This window comes from Galeopterus variegatus, unplaced genomic scaffold (assembly GCF_000696425.1).
Source record: "Galeopterus variegatus unplaced genomic scaffold, G_variegatus-3.0.2 Scaffold26, whole genome shotgun sequence".
Lineage (NCBI taxonomy): Eukaryota > Metazoa > Chordata > Mammalia > Dermoptera > Cynocephalidae > Galeopterus > Galeopterus variegatus.
Genome location: NW_007726137.1, coordinates 1,299,143 through 1,311,868, shown reverse-complemented (window position 1 = coordinate 1,311,868; position 12,726 = coordinate 1,299,143). Strand labels below are relative to the sequence as shown.

General features: G+C 52.9%; 1 protein-coding gene across 2 annotated transcripts in view; it reads left to right on the top strand.

Annotated features, from left to right (window-relative positions):
• The first annotated feature begins 613 nt into the window (after nucleotides 1-613).
• PCGF3 (polycomb group ring finger 3) overlaps nucleotides 614-12,726 on the top strand; it is a 33,509-nt gene continuing 21,396 nt past the window's right edge. For both annotated transcript variants that reach the window (XM_008569414.1, XM_008569421.1), the window contains exons 1-5: nucleotides 614-721; nucleotides 945-1,085; nucleotides 3,497-3,614; nucleotides 4,627-4,723; nucleotides 7,211-7,266. In XM_008569414.1, the coding sequence (XP_008567636.1) occupies nucleotides 3,506-3,614; nucleotides 4,627-4,723; nucleotides 7,211-7,266 (262 nt within the window). In that variant the 5' untranslated portion in view covers nucleotides 614-721; nucleotides 945-1,085; nucleotides 3,497-3,505. The remainder of the gene's footprint in view (nucleotides 722-944; nucleotides 1,086-3,496; nucleotides 3,615-4,626; nucleotides 4,724-7,210; nucleotides 7,267-12,726) is intronic.

Genomic DNA, 12,726 nt, shown 5'->3' with positions numbered 1-12,726 from the left:
CCAGCTCTGGCGCGGGGCCCTCAGTGCACGCTCACTGTGCCAGGGGCACGCCATGACTGGGTGGGTGTGAGGACGCAGGTGCACGCCACGGAGCTGACCCACGGGTGTGCTACTTGCCGCCCTTCCCCTGAGGCCCCGCCCCCACAGGTCACCCTGCTGGGCTTCTGCGGACCCTCCTCCTGCCTTCTTGGGCACCAAAGCAGCGTGACAGAGCCCCCCACTCCCCACGCCCTGGAGCTGCATCTCCGCCCTGTCCTTTCCAATGCCCTGGGCTGGGCCTGGGCCTCAGGGACAACAGATGGCCTGCAAGACCTGCCTGGTGTCTGCGGAGAGCCTGGTTCTCCAATATTAATAATTCCTACTTTTCTCACAACAATTTCTGGAACTTAAGACGAGTGAACAGATACGATGTTCATGGTGGGGAGAAGGGAAAGGGAGGTGGGAAAGGAGGACTTGGTAAAGGGACACGAAAGTCAACTACGCTGTATATGGATAAATTTTTAAAATGGAAATTTAAAAAAGTGGAAAAACAAAATAATTCCTGCTTTTCTTTTGTTGTTTAGAGCAAGTAAATGAACGGACCTGTTTAACCCAGCACGGCTCCGAGCTGCAGCGGGTCTGGGAGCCGGGACGGCCCGTCCCCGTCCCTGGCGCGTGACACCTGCCTTTGCTTCTCCACAGGCTTCACGATGTAGCGGGGACTCCAGGCCACCACTCACAGGTACATGCAGTTAAGCTGATTTTTCGTCTCTTTCACTGTCTGTGGGTTGGTGCACTTGACCTTGAGTTTAGCCGCAGAAGAAGCCAGTGGTCTCTGGCATCACTGGTGTGTCCTCGCATTTTTCCCCTGGCTGGTGTGTCTGACTGGCTCTGCCACTGTGTGACTGTGTGCAATCGCACGTCCACAACAGGGCATGAGGTAACAGGTGCCGTTTCTGTGCCAGAAAATGGAAAGAGAGCAGGGGCCAGCAGGAAGGTGCAGGAGCCAGCCAGAGTGCAGAGAGAGGAGGGGGTGTCGCGTCCGAGTGCTGGCCTGAAGCCCACATGCCCCGACCGGAGGAGAGACTCGCAGCCGCCTAGAGGAGGTGAGGCCAGGCACTGTCAGGTGGGAGGACGGGCGAGGATTCCTGTCTCACTGCTCACACCCCTGGCTGTCGAGGCTCCCTGGCTGCCATGGTCTGCAGGCCTGAAGCCGCATGTCTCTCTCTGCTCTCTGGTTTGTTGGGCGCTGCACGTGGGTGGCCTGTTCCATGGGCTTTCCTTGTCTCGTGACGGGGACAGTGTTGAGGATCTGCCGTCCCACCTGTGAGATCAGCTGGGTGTCTCCTGGTGGCGCTCTCGGCAGGAAGCTCCCAGGGCTGTCCCACGGAGGTGTCCCTTGGAGGCACAGCTGATTCCTTGACTGTGGCCGCTGGGTTACGGGGAGGTCCAGAAGGTCTCCTCAGCCTGCAGTCAGCTTTTCCCTTTGTGGTGAGGAGGGTTTGGTGGGAAATGTGCTGAGACTTCATGAACAGTCTCTTCCTCCAGGGTCTCACTGTTCAGTGTCCACTGACGGCTCCTGAATGAATCACTGAGAGGTGTAGTAAACTGGTGACTTTCTAATCCGTCGTTTCTTTCACCTTCTTGTGCAAGGAGGAGGGTTCCCTTGCTCATCGACCTCATGTGGACGCCCGGGCTCCTGTAATGTTCAGTTGATTATAATCTGTGCTTCTCTTGATGTCTGGTTGTCCCAGATGTGACCACTGGAGCCCTTTACACTGTCCCCATGTCCTGACATCCCCGCCCAATTTCTGAGCTTCACGCTGAGTGCTCCCTGCCCAGACACAGCTCCGAGGACCCTGTTCCTCTTTGCAGACGGCAGTGTGGAGAGACCAGGACCTGGCACAGTGTGTATGGTGCTGCCGAGGAGTGGTCACGTCCAGGCCTGCACCAACAGAGAGCCAGCAGGGGCGCATGAAGCCTGCACATGCCACCTGCCAAGCACAGCTGTGGCAGCAGCTCCAGCTCTGCTCCAGCACTCCAGGGCGTGTCCTCACCACTCCCCTTCCCTGTGTCTGGAACTCCCCCGTCCTGGGTACACGCCACAGCTCAGCCCCAGGGGAGGAGGATGGCAGCTCTGGCTTCTCGAGGTCTTTCTGTGACACAGGGAGGCAGAGTGGGACAGCAGCATGAAGGTGATGGCCTGGCTGTTTCGCTGCAGGGGGAGGCCGTGTCACAGCTGAGTGGCAGCTGGTGTGTCTGGAGCCCAACAGAGAGCTCTGGGCTGGACACACTTCTGGCAGTGGCAGTTGTGCGGCGGAGGTGACATGGTGGACACAGGAGCTTAGGGCCCCTGACCTTCTGGGCCCATGAGTGAAAAGTCTGCACCTGCTGCCCCTTCCACCAAAGACATGGGGCGTGAAGGCGGAGCATGTGAGCAGTGAGGTGGCTGTCGCTGCCTTGGGTCTCAGCTACAGCTCCGCCTACAAATGGCAGGATCCAGTTCAAACTGGTCTAAGCACCAAAGGGACTAGACCCGGCTCTCCCGCTTGGGTGTTGCAGTGACATCAGCAGTCCGGCCTCCTGCCATGGCTCTTGTTTCGTCTCGACGGCTGGCAGCCCCGTGGACGAGGGGAGTGGCCTGCAGCAGTTTCTTGCATCAGGAGCTCGTCCTCTGCCAGTGCTGCAGCCTGGTGGGCCGCCTTCCCGTGGGCAGGGCCAGGCCTCATGCCCACCCTGCCAGGCTAGGGTAGTAGTCCCTGCATCTGCACCCACAACCAGAGTGGGGAGAAGCTCCAGGAGGACACACAGCAGAGGGATGGGGTCAGGGGCACCCAAACGGGCCATGGACCCGACCCACCTAGCATTTTGTGAGGCTCAGGAGAGACGCCAGTAAAGCCATGACGGTCCCAGAGTGGACAAAGTGAAAGGGCCGCCAGCCTTGGTGCACACACATTTGCCTCTGAATCGGGTCTACAGCGTCTGAGACAGCAAGGCCTCATGCCCATGGCCCAACATCCTTGCTCCTGCCCTGGGCAGCTCTGCTTGCTCCTGCTGCCCCTGTGCTCTCACGGAGGACGGCTGCCCTCAGCGGCACCTTGGGTCAGGCCATCCGTCCTGGGCCCAGCCACCTGCACCCACCTGTGCCCACCTCCCAGCCCTGCCTCTCCCTAGCATCGTGACCCTGCTTCGCCTGCAGCCCCCACCTCTCCAGCCCTCACAGCAGAGAGAAGCCAGCACCCCAAGGGGGTGAGGGAACAGCGGTCCTCATTGGGTGCCAGACTCTCCATGGGGCCTTTGGTGGGGTCACCCCATCTATCAGGAGACTTGATGGTTCACCACGTCCTACAGATGGGGAAGTGGGACTCAGCCCGAGTGGCTTGTCCTGGGCCACCAGGACGTTGGGTGCTCTTGCCACACTGTGCTATCCCTGGGGGGCGTCATTGGGACTGAGCCTCGGGTGAGCCACATCAGGGTTCTTCAGACATTGATTAATTAACATGTTTTTCTCTTGTAGAAGCCAAAGATGTTGACCAGGAAGATCAAGCTGTGGGACATCAATGCCCACATCACCTGCCGCCTGTGCAGCGGGTACCTCATCGACGCCACCACAGTGACTGAGTGTCTGCACACCTGTACGTGCTGCCAGGATGCCACAGCACGTCGCAGCCTGCTGTGTGCTCCTCTGTTACTGAAAGCTTTTAAGTCAAGCCCAGGGGACAGCTGTACCCAGGACCAGGAATAGAGAAGCTCCCAAGGATAAGTCGGGAAAGATAGTTCAAATTAAAGATACTGTGGGTAACGTCAGTGGAGGTGAGGTGTCGCCTAGGGAAGCTAAATACAGGGAAGTCACATTATTTCTGTATAACAGCAGGTCAGGAACTGCGGTACAAAAGAATGTTCATTTCCAACAGGGAGAGATGCTTATTTTGTAAACTTCCAAATGAATTCCTTGAATTGTTCACACAGAGGCATCTGCGGGTTCACCCCTCACGCCTGACGAGTCCTGTCCTTTCTTAAGCTCCACCTCAGTTCAGGGCAGGGCTGCTGGTCGGAAGTGCCAGGAGGAGTGTGTCTGTCCATCTCAAGGAGCCTGCCGTGTCTCAGCAGGGTCTTTGAAATAAAGCAAACACTTGCAATATAAATGACTTTCGATGGCATATTTTTCACTTTAGAAAATAAGATACTTGTCAAATTTTGATAGAATTTTTACTTGAAAATTAATTGTATTTTTAGATAGTGGTGAGCATAATCTTAGATTACTTTCATTGAATTTTATCTAGTTGTACAGAGAAAATAATGTGATCTTTCAGGCCAACTTGTAAAAGTTTTAGATACTAACCCATATCCTGATGATCTCACAGCTCTTTAGCCTTTGGCAATCATCTCCTCACATTACATTTTTCTCCCTGCTTAATTCCTAAGCCCTAAGTCTGTTGAGTAAGGCAGTTGATTGGCAGTTAAAACATTTCCATTGTTTAGGAAGGCCTGAAACGCAAGGTGTATTCTTCCAGAAGCCTACAACTGTGAGGGGGTGCTAATGTGTCCTCGTGAAAGCCAGCTTAGCGCGGGCCCAGCCTAGCACAGGGTGTGAGCTGCCGTCCTGCCCTGGGCCCTCACTTTCTGCGTGAATGTCTCCTGCCCCAGTCTGCAGGAGCTGCCTGGTGAAGTACCTGGAGGAAAACAACACGTGCCCCACGTGCAGGATTGTCATTCACCAGAGCCACCCACTGCAGTACATCGGGTGAGTGCATCTGGGAGAGTGCGGGGCATTCAGAGCCGCAGCTGGTCAGCAGTCTCTCCTGGCTCTAGGCACCCTGGTGACCGCACATAGTGGCACCTGTGTCTGCTGTGCTCACCAGCCCAGGAGTCAGACCAAGGACTGCTGGGGCTGTTCCTGTAAAATTCCAGCTATACCTATTCATGGCAAGTCATTTGAGAAAACTTGAGACCAAGTTGGCTGCAGTTAAATATGACATGGAAGGCTGCCCTCGGGCCCACCTTTCTGCCATGGAACAGGTGGTCCCCAGAGGCCTCTGTTGCCCCTGCCACCCCACCTGCGGCCGGTAGCTCTTCTGCCCTGTGCTGCCTGCCTGGCCTCAGGGGGACGGGACCCACCCCTGAGCCAGCCGCCATTTCTGGGGGAGGCCTGGGGAATGACTTGACCCTAACTCCAGCCAGGGAGGGTGAGAGGCCACCCTGGTGGAGCTTGTGGTTCCCACATGGAGCTTGAAATGACTTTCAGATTTGGGGAGTCACACCCAAGGAAATGAGTGCTTCCCCTCCACAGTGGGTGGCAGAGAGACGTCTGTGTGTGCTTTTCACTTTTAAAGTTGTGGGACATATCACACACACAGTTTAGAAGCACACGAACAGCTTCAGGATTCGCAGAGGAGAGGCAGCGCCCCAGGGAACGTGTGCAGACGCCCTCCAGGTTTCCCCAAGCAGCTCAACCTGGTCTCGCCATTTCTCCAGCTTTTTGCACATGGCACCAGCATGTTTTCCATGTGCCGTGCCCTGCCCTGCTGTGTGTGTTGCTTCAGCTCACGGCGTCCCCAGGATGAGGCCTCACAGCTGGTGTGCCCTGCTGGGGGGCAGTGAACATCCAACTCACTGTGGGCCGCGTGCTGCTCCGAGCTCTCCCGCTGCTTCCTGCGTGCCCCCATCTCAGCTCGGCTGTTCCGGGCACCGAATGCCCGGCTTGGGGTAACCTGGGACTCTGCGTTCTTGGCAGTACTTGGCATTGCCCGGCTTTCAGTTCTGCTGATGTGGGAGCTCTGGAGGGCATCTCTGATGCTACCCTGGTTCTCTGCAAGCTCAGGCACCTCCAGGTATTACCTGGCCATTCGGGCTTCTCTTTCGCCCACGTCTCATGTCTCCTTCCTGCCGCTCTTTGTTTCATGTGTTCTGCTTTGGAGAAACCCTGCACATGCTCTGGGTGTGATTGTTGCAGTGTGTGTGCACGCCTCTGTCTTGGGGTGTGGTTTTGCAGAGCTCAGGGGAGGTGAGGGCAGGAGGTGGTGAGGTCTCCATGCTGGTCCAGGGCAGACAGCCTGGTGAGTCTCTGCCTCCCTCTCTCCAGGATGATGGGGTCTGGCAACCCCTCCCTCTGCTTTAGAAAGAGCCAGCGTGCAGGGCCCAGCAGGAAGTATCAAGGGCATCATGGTGCTGAAGGCCGCTGAGCTGTGTGGTGCATCTGTGTGCATGTGCCATCCACATACACACCTGAACACGCATGTCCTGTCCTCATCATGTGTGAATGTGTCCTGATGTGGGTCATGGTCAGGAGAGGCCCTGCCAGTCTGCACACCGCAGGCTGGGCTACCCCAGGCTACAGACTCTCAGTGCCTGATAGCTGCTAGAACTCAAACGTTCTTCTTGGAAATAGTGAGCAATGGTCTCGCAGGGCCTGGGTCACCTTTGGAGTGTAGTGTAACTCTGGGCCCATGGTGGCTAAATTTCTACAGGCTTTATGAAACAATCATTTGCAGTTATTTAGATATTACTAATTTGGGCACATAAGGTTTTCTTTTTAAAGAATGATGTCTGGAAATTAAAATTGATTTGAAAACTAAGAAATCCTCTAACTCTTTTTACCTTAAAAAGAAAATGATTACTTAAACGTAATTGTGATTTATGTTTAAAAATAGCAAACTGGAGTAGGAACTATATTTGAAATACTATGCTTATGTAACCTTTTCAGAAAACCTCTATAGACAGACTGTAAAGAACACAAGAAGGGCCTGATCTCATGGACTCTTCCCTACATTATTTGGAAACATTAAAGAAAAGCTTTGTGTCCAGTGGAAGTCCCACAAAGACCGGGAGGCTGCAGGAAGCCCCCAGGTGGAGAGCCAGGGTCGGTGTCGCCCGAGTGTGTGGGATGTGGGACCGTCATGGGAGAGGCCGCACTCCGCGAGTCAGCCCCGCATCCAGCAGGCGGGACCTTCGTTGCCATATGTGTCATCAGTTTTTGAAATGTTCATAAGCATTGGTCATCCGGCCGTCAGTATCAGAAACGTTCACAGGCAGCTGATTAAGTGATGCCTCACTTCAGGTCATATGCAACTTTTGGTGGTGCAAACATTTTTTCATGTGCAAACTGGGAGTAAAATTTCACTGAAACTCCAACTTTGTGATTCTGAAATTTGATATTGTCAAATAGAAAATGTACGAGAATTACAGAGGTAACGTTTCTAGCTAACTGCACTTCCTTTGTTCTTTTTCACAGTCATGACAGAACCATGCAAGATATTGTTTACAAATTGGTACCAGGCCTCCAAGAAGGTAAGTCTCCGAATGCCTCCTGCTGTCCCGTTCACGGCTCGCCCGGCAGCCTGTGCTCCTTGAGGTCTCAAGGCTCTTCCTCTGGCAGAACCTGCACCTGCTCACCTGGCAGCTCCACTGTTCTAGGGTGCGTGCGCCTCTTTTCCTGTTAGCTCTTCTTGAAACACCAGCAACCAGCAAACTTAACTATATTTAAAGTCAAGCCTCATTTAGAATTTTTTTCTAAATATTATGTAGCACAAACATTCTGAAAATAGAAATAAATTATTTAGGAAACTTCCCCCAGTTCTGAATGCTGAGATGGTTGCTGCTCTTTGTGTGGGTGGATGTGGGGAGGGACAGGAGTGGGGCCTCTGTGGGGTTCAGGCCCACGTCTGGATGGTGCCTGCTCCCAAGACTTAGGTGCTCTTTCTTTCAAAGATACAGATGTTGAGTTCATTTGGGGTTTCTCATTGTGGTATTTCAGGATAGGGTCATTTAAGATTAATTTAAGGTAAAGCTTAGCGTGTTAGGTCAGTAGCTGTGGTGCTGGCCTTTACTGTGTCACTTTGGGGATAACATTTTCAGTCTCCCTACACTGCCCTCTAACTTCATTCCCACAAGAAGAGTTGAGATTTCCTGAGTGAATGTGGACAGAGACAAGCATCAGAAGTTTTTTAGTCCTGGGAAAAGGCAAAGAGTGCCTCAAAGTAAGACTGTGAGACCTCGAGGGGTGTTTGTGGCCGAGTGCTCAGCAGGTCACACGGAGAACCCATGCGTAGTCGGTTTTGTTTTATCTGCCACTCCCCCCACCATGTCATTTCTTCTGTGAATCCATCTAAGAAATTAGCGATTTTCAATTTTTGGTTTTTGTTTTTGTTTATTTCTATCAGGATCCCAATGTCCATGCTTGGGACTGGTCCAAAGCCCCCTCTAGGTGCCCTCCTGTCTCTTTCTCCCCCTGGTGTGGGCTTGCCGAGGATGCCATGGTGTCCTCTGCACCTCCTGTGAACTGGCAGGACGGGCATTGGGATCTAGCTTGGATTCTGGTCCGTGTGTTTGGCCGGCCTACTCCTGGGTGGTCTTCCTCCTGGAGCAGGTGTAGTCCCAGCAGCTGAGGGTGGTCCACGCTTGGGGCTCCAGCCCCACCACTTCTTCCTCACCTATTGGCTGAAACTTCCTTGAAGCTGCTGCGCTCTGTGTGGTTCCCTGAGGTCCCGTTTGTGCAGGGAAGGCAGCGCATTCCACGAGACTTTCCCTCCTCTGTCTTCAGAACAGCATGTTGCTTTCCTAGCTTCTCAGGTGGGTTTAGACCACTACGTGTTCTCAGTGCATTGCGGTTGTTGTCGGTTTGAAGTCTCTTCACGTTGTTGCCTGGGCCCTCTGACAAACCCTGGTGGTCTCGCCTGGCCCCTGCGACTGGTTCAGGAGGGTGTTGGGGCCACCCTGTTTCCCTGCCGCCCCAGGTGTCCCCGGAGCACGGATGTCTCCTGTGGCAGTGCTGGCTCAGGCAGCAGTCCAGGTGCCGGCACGGAGGTCATAGGGCTCTGAGCAGGTGTTTGTCCTGCGCACCTCCACCTTCCCCACGCCACCACACACACTCATCCTTGTCCAGTGCGGCTGCTGGGACATTCAGTGGTCACAGGTCCATGCGTGCAGCACACGGCTGACAGCTGCTGCATGGCAAGCCTGACACTCTCCTCTCAGACCAGTGTGTTTTCTGTCTGGGCAAATACTCGTTTCTTTGTTTCTTTCATTTGTTGCATTCAGTCATTTGTTGCTCTTTGGAAAGATTACTCTGACTTTGAAACCCTTCACAGTGTGGCCATTTTCTGGATGAAGGCTGTCTGCAGTTTCTTTGGTTGTCTTTCTTGTCCTAACAGTGGAAAGCCCTGTGCCTGGTGCCCCAGATGGTCTGGAACACACTTTAACCGTGAAGGTGCAGAAGTGAGACAGCGTTGACCTCGAGAGTCCAGGTTCATTCATGAGAGGAGGATGCTGACGGGGTCCCCAGCCTCTCACTGACTGCCCTGTCCAGGCCCCACCACAGTGCTTCTGTCCCTGTGCAGGTGGGGTGAGAAGTGGGGTACCGTTCAGTTGTTTGCTGTTTCTTTTTGTTTCCACAACTTTAAGAAACCTGTCTTATCAGAAGCAGATCTTTATGTATAAGATTTAGTGAGTAGTTATGTTTTAACATCAGGGCACCACCTCCCCATTTTTTCTTCATTCTGTGAGCAGCCTGTATCTTTCCTGCAGCGTGACAGGGCGTGGTCAGCAGGCCCTGCCCTGTTCCTGTTACCTGATCCCGTGCCAGTCCTTCACCGATGGGCACTGAACATGCCTCTCATCTTTGCTGTGACACAAGGCGTAGCTAGTGTTCTTCCGCACACATCCGCAGATATGTCTCTTGGTTTGTTCTGGAAGCAGAGTTACAGCAAGAGTTCTTCTGCACGTGTCTGTGGATGTGTGTGTCATCTCTGTTCTGGAGCAGGGTTGCACCTGCACGCTTCTTTCTTCTTCTTGCCTTGTCACACTGGCTAGAGCAGGAGTTGGCACACGAGAGCCCACAGCCACATCAGACCTGCTGCCAGTCTTTTTATGGCTCATGAGCCAAGAATGCTTTTTACATTTTTAAGTAGTAGAAAAAAATCAAAAGAAAAATAACATGCTGTCACATGTGAAAGTGTGTGAATCGGAAGTTCGTTGTCCACAAGGATTTACTGGAACACAGGCGTGCTGGTTCATTACGTGTTTTCTGTGTTCACCCACCAATGGTAGAGTCCAGTGTTTGGGACAGACCCAGGCACGGGCTCAGGCTTTGAGTGACCTCTCTGCACACCACGAGTCTCGGCGACACAGTTGTGACTTGACAGCCTTCTGAGCACTTACCTTATCACTCCTGAGATTCTTTTTATTACCAGTGCACACTTCTCGGGTCGAAACCAGGGAAGAAGAGACAAGTGGAGTTCAAGTGTTGCACTTTTTTGCCTCGGTGAAGTTGGGATTATTTTGCTATTGAACCAGCATCGCTAGATGGCAGAGCATTGTGCTTGTCACGCATTGACACGGTAGTCACACCAAGAGGACTGGCAAGCACACCATGTCCAGACTACACACCTGTCACAATATTCCCAACACACAAGAAGACAGTGTAAAGAGAAACTGAAAATTTAAAACGAATAACTCATCACAGGAGAATTTCTTCACGAAAATGAAAAATGAAGACGAGGCTGCAAAGTAGGATTCTGATTGGCTCACTTGTTAGCCAAATAATGCTGTTTATTGGTTGTGAGTTCATTAAATCACGTTTGTTCATTAAATCAGAGAAAGTGAGCTTGTTGAAGACCATGAGCCTTGAGGTAAGAACAGGTGCTGGGGATTGAGGACGTGGGAAGCAGCACCAGTGGTCGGTTAGAAGACAAGGCACAGGGCTTCGAGTGGCCTTTCTTGGCTCAGTGTCACCAATAAGGCTCAGTAGTTGCTTCTTCAAAGAGTCAGTGCTGTTTGAGGTGACCGAAGAGTTAGCCTCTGAGAACAGTCGACCCGAGCAACCCAAGCAGCCTGCACTGGAACCTGCTTGGTGGTTTCCAACCAGCGGGACTGGGAACATGTGGCTCAGAAGACGGCGTCATTGGGCAAATTTAAAAAGCTCGTGGAAATGCATGGTGTTCGTCGCGGTGTTCATTTTGCAGAGTTGGTATTTTGCAGGAAGATTTGACCTTTGACGTGTTGTCAGTCCCGCAGTGTCGGTGTAGACTTCATCTACCCTTCCGACATCAGCTCTGTGAATTTCTGTCAGGATGAGAAGCTGGATGGCCCAGCTGTCCCAGCCCTGCAACACGTCAGTGGCTGGCCGTGGTCGAGTGCGTGTGCCCAGCTCTCCCCGCCCTGCAGCACGTCAGTGGCTGGCCGTGGTCGAGTGCGTGTGCCCAGCTCTCCCCGCCCTGCAGCACGTCAGTGGCTGGCCGTGGTCGAGTGCGTGTGTCCGTTTGCTTTTGCTTCTGTTGTTTTGAGCTAAGGGTGGAGATGGAAGGTCTTCTGAATAAGGACACTTCACCCACTATGTCGGAACCGAGTGGCTTTGGAAGTCAGCTTTCGCTGAAGACCGGCTGATGTTTTCTAATGAGCTCAGCCCAATATTAGAAGGCAAGACAACATTAGATGCAAAAGTTACAGTGGGGCAAAGTCATCTGGACCACAGCTAGCGTTGCTGGGAATGCAGTCGTGTCAGGCCGCCTCACTGTGACCCCGTGCTGTCAGAAGTTAAAGGAGAGACAAGGTCTTCGTTCCCACGCAGAGTCATGGCAGATGTGTTTTCCAAGCTCTAGCTACAGGTCCAGCAGGGTTTTTGGACCTCGATGCAGGAACTAAGGAAATTTCTCTATTTCAAAATCCGTTTACTACAGGCGAGGCACGTCCACCTGACCTTTAGTCAGAGGCGATCAATCTGCAGTTCAGTGGTGTATAAAGGCACAGTCCGACCGACATATCCAGCAGAATTTCATCAGCACCTTCTGGTGGCTGCGCTCAGAATCCTGTGCCTCTGCACCGACGTCAGTGCTCCTGTGTGACAAGACATTTCAGAGATGGGCACCAACAAGTCAAGGTGCATAGTTCTGATGATAGAGAGCACACGGTTTTAACTCCAGTTGAACCAATGTGATCCCCCCAAAGGATGGTTCTTTTCATTAGTAGGCCTGTGTTATAAAAAAGTTATATTTGATCACTGTGTGTGATCATTCCCGTATCTTGAATTTCGTCAGTAAGATAACTTGTGGAACTTTCCTCTCCTGCCGTGTAAATACCTACACAGTGTCTCAGTTTTGCACTCAGCACACACGACCTCAGGGGTTTGCCACCTGATCCTTTGCAGAAGCCTCGCTGTCCCTGGGCTGGGACTTCCACCGTGGTGTAAGCAGAAGTCGGCGAGAGCAGACATCCTGATTTTGCTCCTGACGTCGGGGAAGCCTGTCTTTGGCCACCGAGTAGGCTGTTCCCTCTGGGTTTCTCACAGACGCCCATCCTCGGGTTGAGAAGGTTTCCTCTCCTGGTTTGCTGAGAGTTTCGTCAGGGTTGGGTACTGGGTTTTGTCAGGTGCTGTTGCTGCTTCTGTTGAGATGATCATGTGGTTTCTCTTTCCCAGTTCATTGATATAATTACACTGACAGACTCTCAGCCATTTCAGTGCTACTTTTCAGTTTTTATTACGAAGTTGAGATCACATGACATGTGTGTTACGTAATCTCTTTTCACTGTGCATTGTGGAGCTTGCACCATGGCAGCAACTGTGACCTGTGTCATCATCTGTCATGGCTGCATAGTACTCCACCGAGTAGATGGCCCCTGCCCTCGCCCCAGGAGGGCCTGTGTCCCGGTGTCTTGCCTGTCAGCTCTGGCAGGAGCAGGTGGTGGTGGGCGTCTGGAACGCAGTGCTGAGCAGGATTCTGAGGCGCCGTGGCTCGTCCAGGAGTGTCTGCTGTG